The sequence below is a fragment of the Rhea americana genome, unplaced genomic scaffold (assembly GCF_003343005.1).
Source record: "Rhea americana isolate MKP2758 unplaced genomic scaffold, rheAme1 scaffold_31, whole genome shotgun sequence".
In the NCBI taxonomy this organism is placed as follows: domain Eukaryota; kingdom Metazoa; phylum Chordata; class Aves; order Rheiformes; family Rheidae; genus Rhea; species Rhea americana.
In genome coordinates, this window is record NW_028186435.1 from 2,539,797 (window position 1) to 2,551,969 (window position 12,173).

At 42.1% G+C, this 12,173-nt stretch overlaps 1 protein-coding gene across 2 annotated transcripts in view; it reads left to right on the top strand.

The window, feature by feature from the left end:
- Positions 1 to 12,173, top strand: part of KIAA0319 (KIAA0319 ortholog) — a 49,673-nt gene that overhangs the window by 14,960 nt on the left and 22,540 nt on the right. For both annotated transcript variants that reach the window (XM_085310021.1, XM_085310022.1), the window contains exons 4-10: positions 4,138 to 4,321; positions 6,882 to 6,986; positions 7,647 to 7,744; positions 8,133 to 8,220; positions 8,767 to 8,859; positions 9,611 to 9,743; positions 11,613 to 11,841. In XM_085310021.1, coding sequence (XP_085166147.1) covers positions 4,138 to 4,321; positions 6,882 to 6,986; positions 7,647 to 7,744; positions 8,133 to 8,220; positions 8,767 to 8,859; positions 9,611 to 9,743; positions 11,613 to 11,841 — 930 coding nt within the window. The remainder of the gene's footprint in view (positions 1 to 4,137; positions 4,322 to 6,881; positions 6,987 to 7,646; positions 7,745 to 8,132; positions 8,221 to 8,766; positions 8,860 to 9,610; positions 9,744 to 11,612; positions 11,842 to 12,173) is intronic.

Sequence of the window (12,173 nt, forward strand, 5' to 3'; positions counted from 1 at the left end):
GAGRCTTGGAATGTATCAAGTATGGTTGCTTGGCTCTAGGGGTATGAGGGTCAAGGGCATGGGGAACCAAGTGGTGTCTCCTTGATCATCCCGCCAGTGAACAGGAAGGACTTGAGAAGCAGAGGAATGCTGTGAGTCAATAAATGGTTGTGCAGCTGGTGTCGACAACAGAGATTTGGCTCTTTTGACTGTGGGGCCGTCTTTGAGGATTGAGAAAAGATCAAGGARGAAATAGGATGTGTCTGACCAAGTATGGTAAGCACATCTTTGTTAACAGACTCTTCAACCTGACTAGAAGAGATTTAAACTGGGAATGATGAAGGCAGACAAATGAGGATGGAGATGGCAAGCAAAGGTTGCAGGGTAATGTGGGCAGGAGTGACTTCTTGGTCAACAGTACTGGGCATGGCCTCATCTGTATGTACATGAAGTGCCTACAGGACAGTGTTATGGGGAAGGTTCTCATACCTTTTCTGGGAAATCACCAATCTGGGTGTCTATGTACTTGATGCATATAGCACAGGGTAGAAAAAACAGGAGGAATTAGAGATCTGCAAGCAGTTGCAAGCTATGATCTCATTGGGATCACAAAACCATGGTATGATAGCTCAGGTGGCTGGCGTACTACAATGGATGGGTACAAGTGCTTTAGAAAGGATAGAYCAGGAAGATGAGGAGGAGAAATTGCCTCATATGTGCGAGAGTAGCAGGAATGCATGGGGACAGATGATGAGCCAACTGAAAGCTTGCAGGTCCAGATTGCTGGACAGACCAACCTGGGTGACATTGTGGTGAGAGTCTGTTACAGACCACCTGGTCAGGAAGAAGTTCATGAGGCTTTCATCATACAACTGGAGGAAGCCRCATGTTTGCAGGGCCTGGTCTTCATGGGGGCCATGGAAGGACAACACAGCATGGCACAAGCAATCCAAGCAGTTTCTGGAATGTAYTGGTAATACAGTGACACAACTGATTGAGGAGCTGATGAGGAGAGGGGCTGTAGTACTTACAGACAAGGAAAAACTGGTCAGGGATGTGAAGATCAGGGACAGTCCTGGCTGCAGTGACAGTGAAATAGTAGAATTCAGGATCCTGAGGGGAGGGGAAAGGCAAATAGCAGGACCACAGCCCTGCACTTCATGAGAGCAGACTTTGGCCTATTCAGAGACCTGCTTAAAAGAATACAGTGGAGGATGATCTTGAGGAGAAGGGTCCAAGGGAGATGGTTGATTTTTTGTTTTGAAGGATTRTCTTCCCCAAGCTCAAGAACGGTCCATCACAATGAGCAGGAAATCAAGCAAAGGCAGCAGGAAGCCTGCATGGATGAACAAGGAGCTCCTGACTAAACTCAGACATAGAAAGAAAATGTGCAAGGGGTGGAAGCAGGGACAGGTGACCTAGGAGGACTACAGAGGCACTGTCTGAAGTTGCAGGGATGGGCTTAGGAAAGCCAAAGCCCATCCAGAGCTGGATCTGGTGAAGGACATGAAGAGCAACAAGAATAACTTTTACAGGTACGTTAGCAGCAAAAGGAAGTCCAGGGAAAATGTGGGCCTGCTGCTAAATGAGGCAGAGGACCTGGTGATAAAGGACATGGAAAAAGTTAATCAATACCTTCTTCACCTTGGCCTTTACCAGTAAGACTGGCCTTCAGCAATCCCCATTCCCCAGTGACCAGAGGATAAGTCTGGAGTGAGGAGGATTTGCCCTTGGTAGAGGAGGRTCAAGTTAGGGGACATTTAAACAAACTGGACATACACAAGTCCATTGGCCCACGTGCGATGTCCATGAGTGCTGAGGAAGCTGGCTGATGTCACTACGGGGCCACTCTCAATTATCTTCGAAAGGTCATGATGATCAGGAGAGGTTCCTTAGGATGAGAAGAAACAAATGTCAGTCCTAACTTCAAGGAGGATCCATGAAACTACTGGCCAGTCAGCCTTGCCTCGATCAGGGGAAAGGTGGTGGAGCAAATTAYCCTGGAAGCCATTTTTAGACATATTAAGGACAAGAACGGTATTGATGTTTATCAGCATGGATTTGATTTATAAAGGGGAAATTATGCTTGGCTAGTCTGGTTGCCTTCTGTGATGAGCTGACTAGCACAGTGGATGAGAGGAGAGCGGTGGATGTTTTTATCTTGACTTTAGCAAGGCTTTTGACACTGTCTCCCATAACATYCTCATAGACAAACTGAGAAAGTGTGGACTAGGTAAGTGGACAGGGAGGTGGATTGAAAAATAGCTGAAATATGGGTTCAGACAGTTGTGATCAGCAGCATGAGCTTGATCAGTACCACAGCTGGAGGATAGTCACTAGCTGTGTACTTAGTGGTTGACTGGGGCCAGTACTGTTTAATCTATTCGTTAGTGACCTCATTAATGTGACAGAGCGTACCCTTAGCAAGTTTGCAGATGATACAAAACTGGGAGGAGTGGCTGATGCACYAGAGGGTTGTGCTGCCATTTGGAGGGACCTTGACAGGGTGGAGAAATGGACCAACAGGAACCTCATGAAGTTAAACACAGGTTGCTGCTAAGTCCTGTCCATGCAGAGGAATAACCCCCTGCACCAGAACAGGTTGGGGCTGACCAGCTGGAGAGCAGCTTCATAGAGAAAGACCTGGGGTCCCAGCAGACAAGTTGACCAGGAGCTAGCAATGTCCTCCTGCAACGAAGAAGGTCGACAGCAGCCTGGGCTGCATTAGGCAGAGTGTTGTCAACAGATTGAGGGAGGTAAACCTGCCCCTCTATTCAGCCCTGGTGAGACCACACCTGGAATGCTGTGTCCATTTGTGAATTCCCCAGAATGAGAGGGACATGGACCTTCTAGAGCTGGTCCAGCAAATTCCAGCCACAGAGACAATTAAGGTTTGGAGGATCTGTCACACAAGCAGAATCCGAGCGAACTGAGACTGCAGCCTGGGGAAGAGAAGGCTCAGGGGGACCTTACCAGTGTTTATAAATACTCCCCTGATGGGAGGGAGTAAAGGTGATGGGAGCCAGACTGTTCCTAGTGGTATCCAGTGACCGGATGAGAGACAACAGGCACAAACTGAAATTCTGTTTAAACATAAGTAAAAGATTTTGCTGTGAGAGTGGTTAAATACTGGAGCAGGTTGCTCAGAGAGGCTGTGGAGTCTCCATCCTTGGAGATGTTCAAAACTCAACTGGACACAGCTCTAAGCAACCTAGTTGCCCCTGCTTTGAGCAGAGGGATTAGACTAGGTGATCTCCAGAGGTCTCTACCAACTTCAGCAATTCTGTGATACAGGAGTGTGCATGTTACYAGCCTTGATAATCCTGTCCTATTAAGAATTTGTGTATGAATAATAGCAGTATTTGGTACCTTAACGTGCCACAGTTGCTATAATTGGCAAACTGCTTTGCTCTAGAAATTAGGTAAGAAATTAGTCTTCAGAGAAGCAGATAAGGAAAAACTATTGGTGTATTCAGRGTAGCATGGCTTCAAAAGGTGTTGGGGAAGCAGGAGGCCTGAGAGAAAGGTAAGATGAGGAAAGGCTAACACAGTGCTGGGTTTTTCCTGTGTGACCTGCCACATCCTTTACTGTGGTTCTGAATTGCTAACAAGGTGAGATGGCAAGAACAGCACTACTGCTGGGTGACTGACAGGAGAGATTTAAGGCATTTTATTTTTGAGTACTAAGGAAATAATATAGTATGAGTGATTCTTGGTCTAAGCAGACGTAATAAGAGGAAAATATTCTGTTATGTATCTGTGTGCACCATAAAGACAACAATACTTGCCAAACTGGGACTTCCTGCCTTTGACTTTTAAAGGTTTATGATTATGCTTAGACCTGTCCTACTGTGCTGTTATTGTTTGTTATTACTCTGAGATTTCGTAGTCTTTGTAGTATTCCAAGGTGCCTCATTTTGATTATGATCATATGTTCTGCATTAGAAAGTTAGGAAAAGATCAGTGTTTCTTAGAAAGCTTGATGGAAAAACATGGTCCTCCTTTGACAGATATTCTGTATACAAAGAAAAACCTCTTGATAATGTAAATTAGTAGGCTGATCCTGCATGCTATTTAAGGAACAGCATACATACAAATCTGAAAATGTAAAAAATGGCTCATTTATGATTTTTTTTCCCCCTGCAATTTATCTTGCAGGTTCCTACACCTTCCCCTCCTTCAGACAACTTGGGACTCTCCTCAGCTGTGGGGGAGAAAATCCAGGATCCCACAACAATCCCAGGAAATTTCACTGAAGGTGGGACAGCGCTACTTCCAACTAGTATTCTGCTATCTGAGCCCATGCAGCAATTCACGCCTTCTGCTTCTGTGGCTAAAGCAGGTAATGTTTCAACGTAATTGAAGGTGTGAGGGGTACCTGTGGGTTAGACAGCAAGTGAGGATGGCTTTACTGCTGTCAGGCGTCCATCCTGTTGTTAGTACCGACTTTTCTCTTTATCTGCATCCAACATCACTGCACTTTGTGAATAGTCCTGCAGTAATACTGCAAACTTCAGACCCCTTATCCAGTTGCTTTTGAGGTAAAATTCTGACTAAGTCCAATATCAGTAGGTAGTTATGCTCAGGTAAAGACAGCAAAGTAAAAATCAGGTATTAAGAGTATTTTTTAATGGGTTAACTTTCATACTTGCTGAGAAATGCTTGAAGTTTTCTTGCGTTTGAGTGGTCCCTTCTAGCCATACTGTTATTGTGGCATGACTTCAGAACACTGCTCCCTTTCAGAAACTCTTCAGCATGGTTCCCTCTAAATATAGCTGTCAGGCATCACGCAACAASGTAAGTGGGACCTGAAGAAGTACTAGCCCAGCGCTTAATAGGGGAGAACATAGCCACTACATCCTAAAAAAAACAAATTTCATTCTAATTCCAAAGCTGCAAAGAGAATTATCAGACTTTCAGCTGCAGAGAAAATTCTTATTTTGAAAAGACCATCGTTAACTACTCTGTCCTCTGTAGCTGCATAGTTTCTGTGTGCATGTGTTATTCTAGCTCCTTTCTCCTGCTGAGACTCTGCCCTCTCTGTACATTTTGGCAAAGATACAGAAGGGCCAAAAGAATGAGGAGGCACAGATGTATGTTTTGCAGCACTCCTGAAGTATTGAGTGATATGGAGAGGCAAGTCCTTTGCTTCTCGGTAGAGCTAGTCTTGTTTGGGATGTTCCTCTGCCAAACTAGAACCTGTGGGTCAGCATAATGGCAGGAGGCAGCAAGTAGGAGACAGTGGTCACCATTACAACAGTCACCAAAACAATGGGTCACTGTTATTGTGAGTATTGACTGGGCAGCTCCTTCATAGGGGGAGGCTGAAGAGGACTCCAAAAGGAACTTGAAAGAAGAAGCTGCAGGGAAGGTGATGACGTATCTCATTATAAGTACTACTTTGTGCAAGGGTTGCTACGCATTTGGGTACACCCGCTGCACATGGAGCAGTGACAGAAAGCATGCTGTCAGCATGACCTCTTTACTTCATCCATTTTTAGACCTGTCAAGTGCTACTATTGGGTAGCCCTGTGCTCATCTATTCAAGGTTTACAGGTTAGATGTTTAGAAATTGGTGGATACTACATTTGAGCCTTTATTCTGTGAGCTACCATTAGTAGTTCAGGAAGGCATTTAAAGCCTTTTGAAAATAGGGCTACATGAAACTTGCCTGAAGTTGTACTGTAGTATGTTTCTGTTGGTGCCTAGATTTGTGGACCTTGGAATTTTCAGAAGAGAAAAGAGCTTTTCCAAGCAAGATCCTGTTGCTTCTGGATGCCAAAAAGATTGGATGTGAAATTTAGCTCAAATTTCAAAAAAGCAACTTCACCTTGCTAATCTAGTGGAATTTTTTAAAAAGTGACACTACGAATAGTATCATAGCTGTGCCTACCACAGCACCATATAAACACAGAAATAGTACTGCTTGATGAGAGAAAGCATATTAGAGATTTAGTATGTACTATGTTATTTTATTTAATGAAGTTTTGTTGTTGTGGTGTTGTGGGCTTTTGCTTTGTTTGGAGTGCTTCCAAAAGCAAAGCCTTTAGAAGCTCTTTGTAGGACTGCATTATCAGAATCGCTGAGTGTTGTCTGGCTGATGACAACTTGAGAAGACACAAGATTACATTTAGAAATTTACTGCTGAGCATGACAGACCCACTTCGGTTTGGAAATAGTGCCTGAACAGGTGTGATCTGAGGCATCCTGTGGAGAGAGGCAAAGTGTCCTGGCAAATGGTATGACAGCGCTGACTGCTCTGGCAGAAAAGATGAATTGCAATTACCTGCATCTAGGTGATTGGACACCAGCAGGCCTGCAAACACAGGCTGCACCACAGTCCTACCGCACTATTATGTTGAAGAAGGTGTGGGTAGCTTTCTTGCCTTTTTCTCCCTAGCAGTGCTCTGTAACCAAAGTGCGGCCTTTAATGCTCTGCTTAATCAAGGATTTTAGGTATCCAAGGAAAACAAGAGATTAGTTAGTGTGGAACTTGATGACAGCTGTGTACCAACTTAAAGTAATCATTCTGATCCTGTATGTCCTCAGTAATTGCATATTTTTGGATTTCCACATTTCCATCCAATTATTAAGAAAATATATAATTCTTCTTTAAGCAAAGCAAAATGATGCCTGTGATATACAGGAGACTGTTATTTTTAAAACAGAAGTAGGTAATGTCCCATTTCACTTTTGGGTAGGGAGAACAATTCTCTGGAATAGGTTGGTGAAGAATCCATAGTGCCGAATATAATAGATTACTATTTGATTATTTATTGAGTTTTTTTTCCSCTTTGACAAATGCTCTTCAATGAATACTTAATCCAATACAAATCATATTTGAAGTTAAGAAATTTCTATCATCCCATCTTTTAAAATATGATGTACTTATTTTGTCATAGATGCAGTAAAAGAACTTATCGTGTCTGCTGGAGATAATGTGCAAATGATGCTCCCCAAAAATGAGGTTGAACTGAATGCCTTTGTTGTCCCACCACCACCTACAGGTGAGTTGAATGGTCTTTGTGCATAAGGAGATGCACACTACCAACCTGTAAATGCAGATGAGTCCTGAGTTATGTGAGCATCTGTACCTCAGGATACAACCACCTCTCTTTTCTCCTTTTCCTACTTTTTTATGGATCTAACTGCAGAGAGCATTTTCTGCTTTAGATTTTAGAGATTTTGAAGTGTCTCTTATTTTCAGGGCCTAGACTTACTAGCCAGAYCACACAATAGGAGGCCTGTGGTTTCTACCAAAAGACAATGTGGCCCAGTTTATAGCATCTTGTTGTTAGGGTGGGCAGGGAAGTAGATTCTGAACACATTTGCCTTAAACTTACCAGCTTCTAAGCTGCATCTGCAAAGAATAAATATGCCATAAGTGGCTACATAGAGTGCATTCACTTCATGTGTAGGTGGTTTTTGGTGAAGATGTTGGTTACTTGTAAAGTCTGTTCCATCTCTGCTGCATTATTGAGCTACAGCACATTGTAAGAGCTTTGGCATGAGTTTGTACTGATTCATTCTGCAGGCTCAGACAATAGCAGTCATGATTCCTTACTATAGTGTTTTGCATGACAGATGATGAATCTGATTTCTTTGTTTCCTGGGCTTATCTTGAAGGCAAAGATTTGATTATTCCTATGCTGTGGTTTTGCTCCCAGAAACAGCCTACAGCTATGAGTGGAGCTTAATCAGTCACCCTGCTGACTATGGTGGTGAAATGGAGCGCAGGCACACCCAGACCCTGAAGCTCTCTCATGTAAGTGAGCTGTAACCTCAGGTGCATGTTTGTGCAGTGTTTTCATTGGAGTTTGTAACCTGTGGTGAAGGGCAACTTGATTTGAACAGTCCTGATGACTCCCAGAGCCATGTTTGCTTGCATGTCTCACAGGACTTTGCTAGATTAAAATGTCTTCCTCAGAGTGTGCTGATAAATTTCTAAGAGAAAATACAAGTTTTTAAAGTGTTTGCTTTGAAATTCCCACCTCCAGGCAGAGACCAGTGCACTCTGTGTATGTGCTTATAAATGGAGTTCTAGGTTTCAGATTTCCAAGTTTCTCTCTATTTACAGTATGATTGGCAGTTTGTAGAGAAGCAATGTTTATATAATTTGCCATGTAACTGTATTTGTTCTGTTTGTCTCTCAGTTATCGGTGGGACTTTATGCCTTCAAAGTGACAGTTTCTGGTGAAAATGCCTTTGGAGAAGGTTTTGTAAATGTCACAGTCAAACCAGGTAAATCAGTTGCTAAAATGATGAAATTAATTTCTTCAACGCAAGTAGTCATACAACATGCTTATCTAACCCTCTGTCAGTTACTGCCTGTCAAGGACATCTAGTACCCAATCATGCAGAGGTGTACTTCATATCTTGCTGTCTTAAATGGATTTTGAAAAAGTGTAGCTAGGGATCCAGCTCACTGTATTTGAATGCTCTCTAGCCTGTATCCTCCTCAGGCAAAGCCTGAGATAGCATGGTCCAACCATTTATGTTTCCCTTCACCAGTATGGCTAGATTAGCAATTAAGTGCTGAGCTGCAATGTGCAGTGCRCAGGTCTGCTCTAAATTATGCCGGTTAGAAGCGGCCACGGCACAGGGCTGCTGTGTCAGCGTGCACTGTTCGTCAACAGCCTTCTTTCCTTGTCCAAAAGTGACAGCAGACTCTGTAGAGCTGCCARTCCTAGGCTTAGATCACCAGGGACTATTGATCGGAAGAGTTAGCGAACTAGCTTTGCCTGGGTCTTCACTAAATGTTGTTTTCTTGTCCTGTCTTTCTCGCAGCGCTCAGAGTTAACAAGCCACCTGTTGCCATTGCTTCACCCAAAGTGCAGGAAGTTTCTTTGCCTACAACTTCTACTTTCATTGATGGCAGTCGTATGTACTGGACCGTATTTTGGTTATATCCTGTGTTTTTAATGTATGGTTGCAGGTTATATCCTGTGGTTTTAATGTATGGAATATTTGTAAGGTATGAGGTTGAGTGAAACTGGTTCTAGAATAAGCTGCACTTGTAAGTTTTTGTTGTTGTTGTTTCTGTTGTTCTTTTTACCTACAGTAAACTTGATTGCTTGACTTTTACACATTCAAATGTGTATTGAGACTATAGTGGAAAAGTGCAGCTGTCCACTTGGGGACTGAGAGGCTGCTAAATCCAAACTGTAGCTAATCTTACAGATTCTTTCTGTCCTGCCCTGTTGCAGGCCTCTGTGCAGAGCCCTCCCTGTCATGTAGGGTAGCATGAGATGTGTTTGTTACTGCTGCAGAGTAGAATCAAGTTTCCTGAGAGTTTTGCTCTGTATTTTGAAGTTAAGCCAAGGCTTACACTTTCATGTTTGTGGAGAGCAAGTAAGTGTTGGGGTTCWGCTTTCATATGTAAAGAGGCAGATACACAGGGAAGGTGACTGAGACTSTGTGTGTATAGACTTTTTTTTGAGAAATCATCCCAAATGTAACTCAGAATCTGTGGTTTAATAGCTATGGTACATGAACCCTGCTCAAATTTGCACGAGAATATGCTTTAAAAGATTAATTGTAGAAAACCAATTAGATATCAGTGCATGAAACTCTTTAGTATTCATACGAACAATTGCTGCAATGTACTGATGTTTTTCTTTAATGAATATAGAAAGTGTAGATGATATGAAGATAGTGAGTTACCACTGGGAGGAAATTAAGGGTCCTTTGCGAGAACAGAAGGCATCTGCTGACACACCTGTCTTGCACTTGAGTAACCTGGTTCCTGGAAACTACACTTTCAGGTACCTGCACAGATTCTTTCTTTTTGAGCTTTTAAGCATTTCTGTGATTTCAACTAGATACTTGTTTCTCTCTCTTTGTGTTCACGTTTATCTCCTCAAACAAAGAATTTAATTTTTCTTCTACATGCTCTTCCCCTTCATTTTGCACGTTGAAAAACCATAGGCAGCAATTTCATCAAGAGTGCTTGCAGTGATTTTGAGACTGGTGTAGTGATGCTTTGCACCACAGGATTATGCAAAATGAGGCATTAGAAATCCAGCACCTTCTATTTCCTACAGTAATAACTGGAAGAGAGCATTTTCATTTTTAGATTTTCAGCCTAGAGGTTGGCAAGTGTCCCAAGATGAGACTGTGCAGTCAGATGTGAAAGTCATCCCCTGAAGGCTGGCAGCAGATGGAACAAGGCTGGCAGACTGATCCCTGCAAAGCACTGTGGTGTGCTGATTTTACAAGAATCATTGTCTTCATCATAAAAGCCTTTTCCTTGCTACAGTTTTCCTCCAGTTATGTCTTGCTGAAGCTGGATCTTATCCAGACAGCAGAAGGAATTTTTGTGATTCTACTTTAATTCAAATAAATTCATTTCTGAAGYTTTTGGATTAAAACATGGTTTTGAGCTTGTTTACAGAGACAGACTTGCACTGCCCCAATGGGTAACAGTCTGCCAGTCAATGCATTATGTATAAAGATAGAATCAGCAGGGTGTTGCAGCCTGTTGATGGCCAGTGCAAATCTGTGTGATGCTTTGCATAAGCTTCACAAAAAATTGCATAGCTCCAACTTCTATTCTGTGTTCTTTACTGGAATTACTCCATATTGTACAATGACAGAAATAAGAGGAGCAATTTTTCTGTATTAAAAAGGACAGAACTCACTTAGAAGCAATGCTCTTAAAGTGTACTCCAAACACTAAGGAATTAAGAAGTTATTGCTTATATCCACGCACATTTTGGGGGAGGCTGAGCTAGCTGAACAGTAGAATAACTGGTGAAGCTTATAGGAAATCCACTGGCAAACAGAATCCAGTGCTTCTGACTTCCATAGTTGTGTGTCCACTGTAAAAGCATACTTTCCCTAATAACAGAATTGGTGAATGCTAGTTTTGTTTCCAACTAGAGAAAGCTTCAAGAGCRATCCCCTTTTGTGTATTCAGCTGCATGCAGGAGTCACAACAGAGGTGAGGTAAAAATGTAGTCTGTTACTACACAGTGAAAGGTAGTCTTTCATCATTTTCAGATGTCTGCAGTAGTTTCACTTTAAGATAATTTGCCATTGTGTTTCTGAGAGGTAATAGAATTTAAACTCTGAGCTTTTTTTAGTTTTGTGACTTGACATCACCTTCAAAAAATCTGAACTGATATTAAGCTTCATTATAATAAATAGTATTATGTCACAAAGGAATAAAAGTTGCGAACTGTGAGTATGCTATGGCAAGGAGAGCTACTGAACATCCAGAGCAATTCTGGATGCAGATAGTACCAGCAATTGTTCCACTGTAGCTGATGAATGAAGTCCCCTGCTTTTTACTGAGTAAACRTTTTAAAGAATTTCCAGTGAAATCCTGGTTCTGATTGAAACTGAAGTTGTCACTGACTTCAGGAGGTAGGTTTCATCCAGGTTCTGGAATAGCTAAATTTCTTTTTCTTAATGGTTGAAAGCTGTGATTGAAAACAATGTTCTTTGAATTTCTTTCCTACCTTAATTCAGGGGTATGTATTTCTGAAGCAGAAGTTAGTATGATATAGATCAGTGGCTTGGTTTTAAGCAGTGTTTCTTTTCTCTGCTCTAATGCTAGAGAAATGTGCATCTTAGATTGGACCAAGTGCTAAATTGAAACAGATTTTTCAGTATTGTTTTTCCTACTGCAGACTCACAGTAATCGATTCAGATGGAGCGACCAACTCCACCGTTGCCTCTCTGACAGTCAACAAGCCAGTGGATTATCCACCTATTGCCAATGCAGGACCAAATCAGGCAGTCACCTTGCCCCAGAACTTCATCACACTGAATGGAAACCAGAGCAGTGATGATCATGAAATTGTCAGCTATGAATGGTCCCTCAGTCCCAAAAGCAAAGGCAAAGTTGTAGCAATGCAAGTAAGCCTGTTTCTCATTGTATAATGTTATTAACTCAATTATCTTTACCTGTAATGAGAGCAAACGCATATCTGAGGAACAGCTCAGAGCACTGAAAAAGTTCTGTTACTCTTTTTTGTTCCTCTGATGTGTTTGGCTCTTACTTTAGGTACTACTTTAATTCCTTCTCATTGTTTTGTCGTTCTTTCTGACCACTTCTGATTCCTGCTGTTGTTTGTGCCTTTGTTTTTACTCAGTAAAACATTGGTTTCCCATGAAGGCTAACTTATTCTCTTAATTTTTATTGTAGCATTTCCTTTCTTAAGTCTCTGAGAACTTAGTTCAGTAAGAAT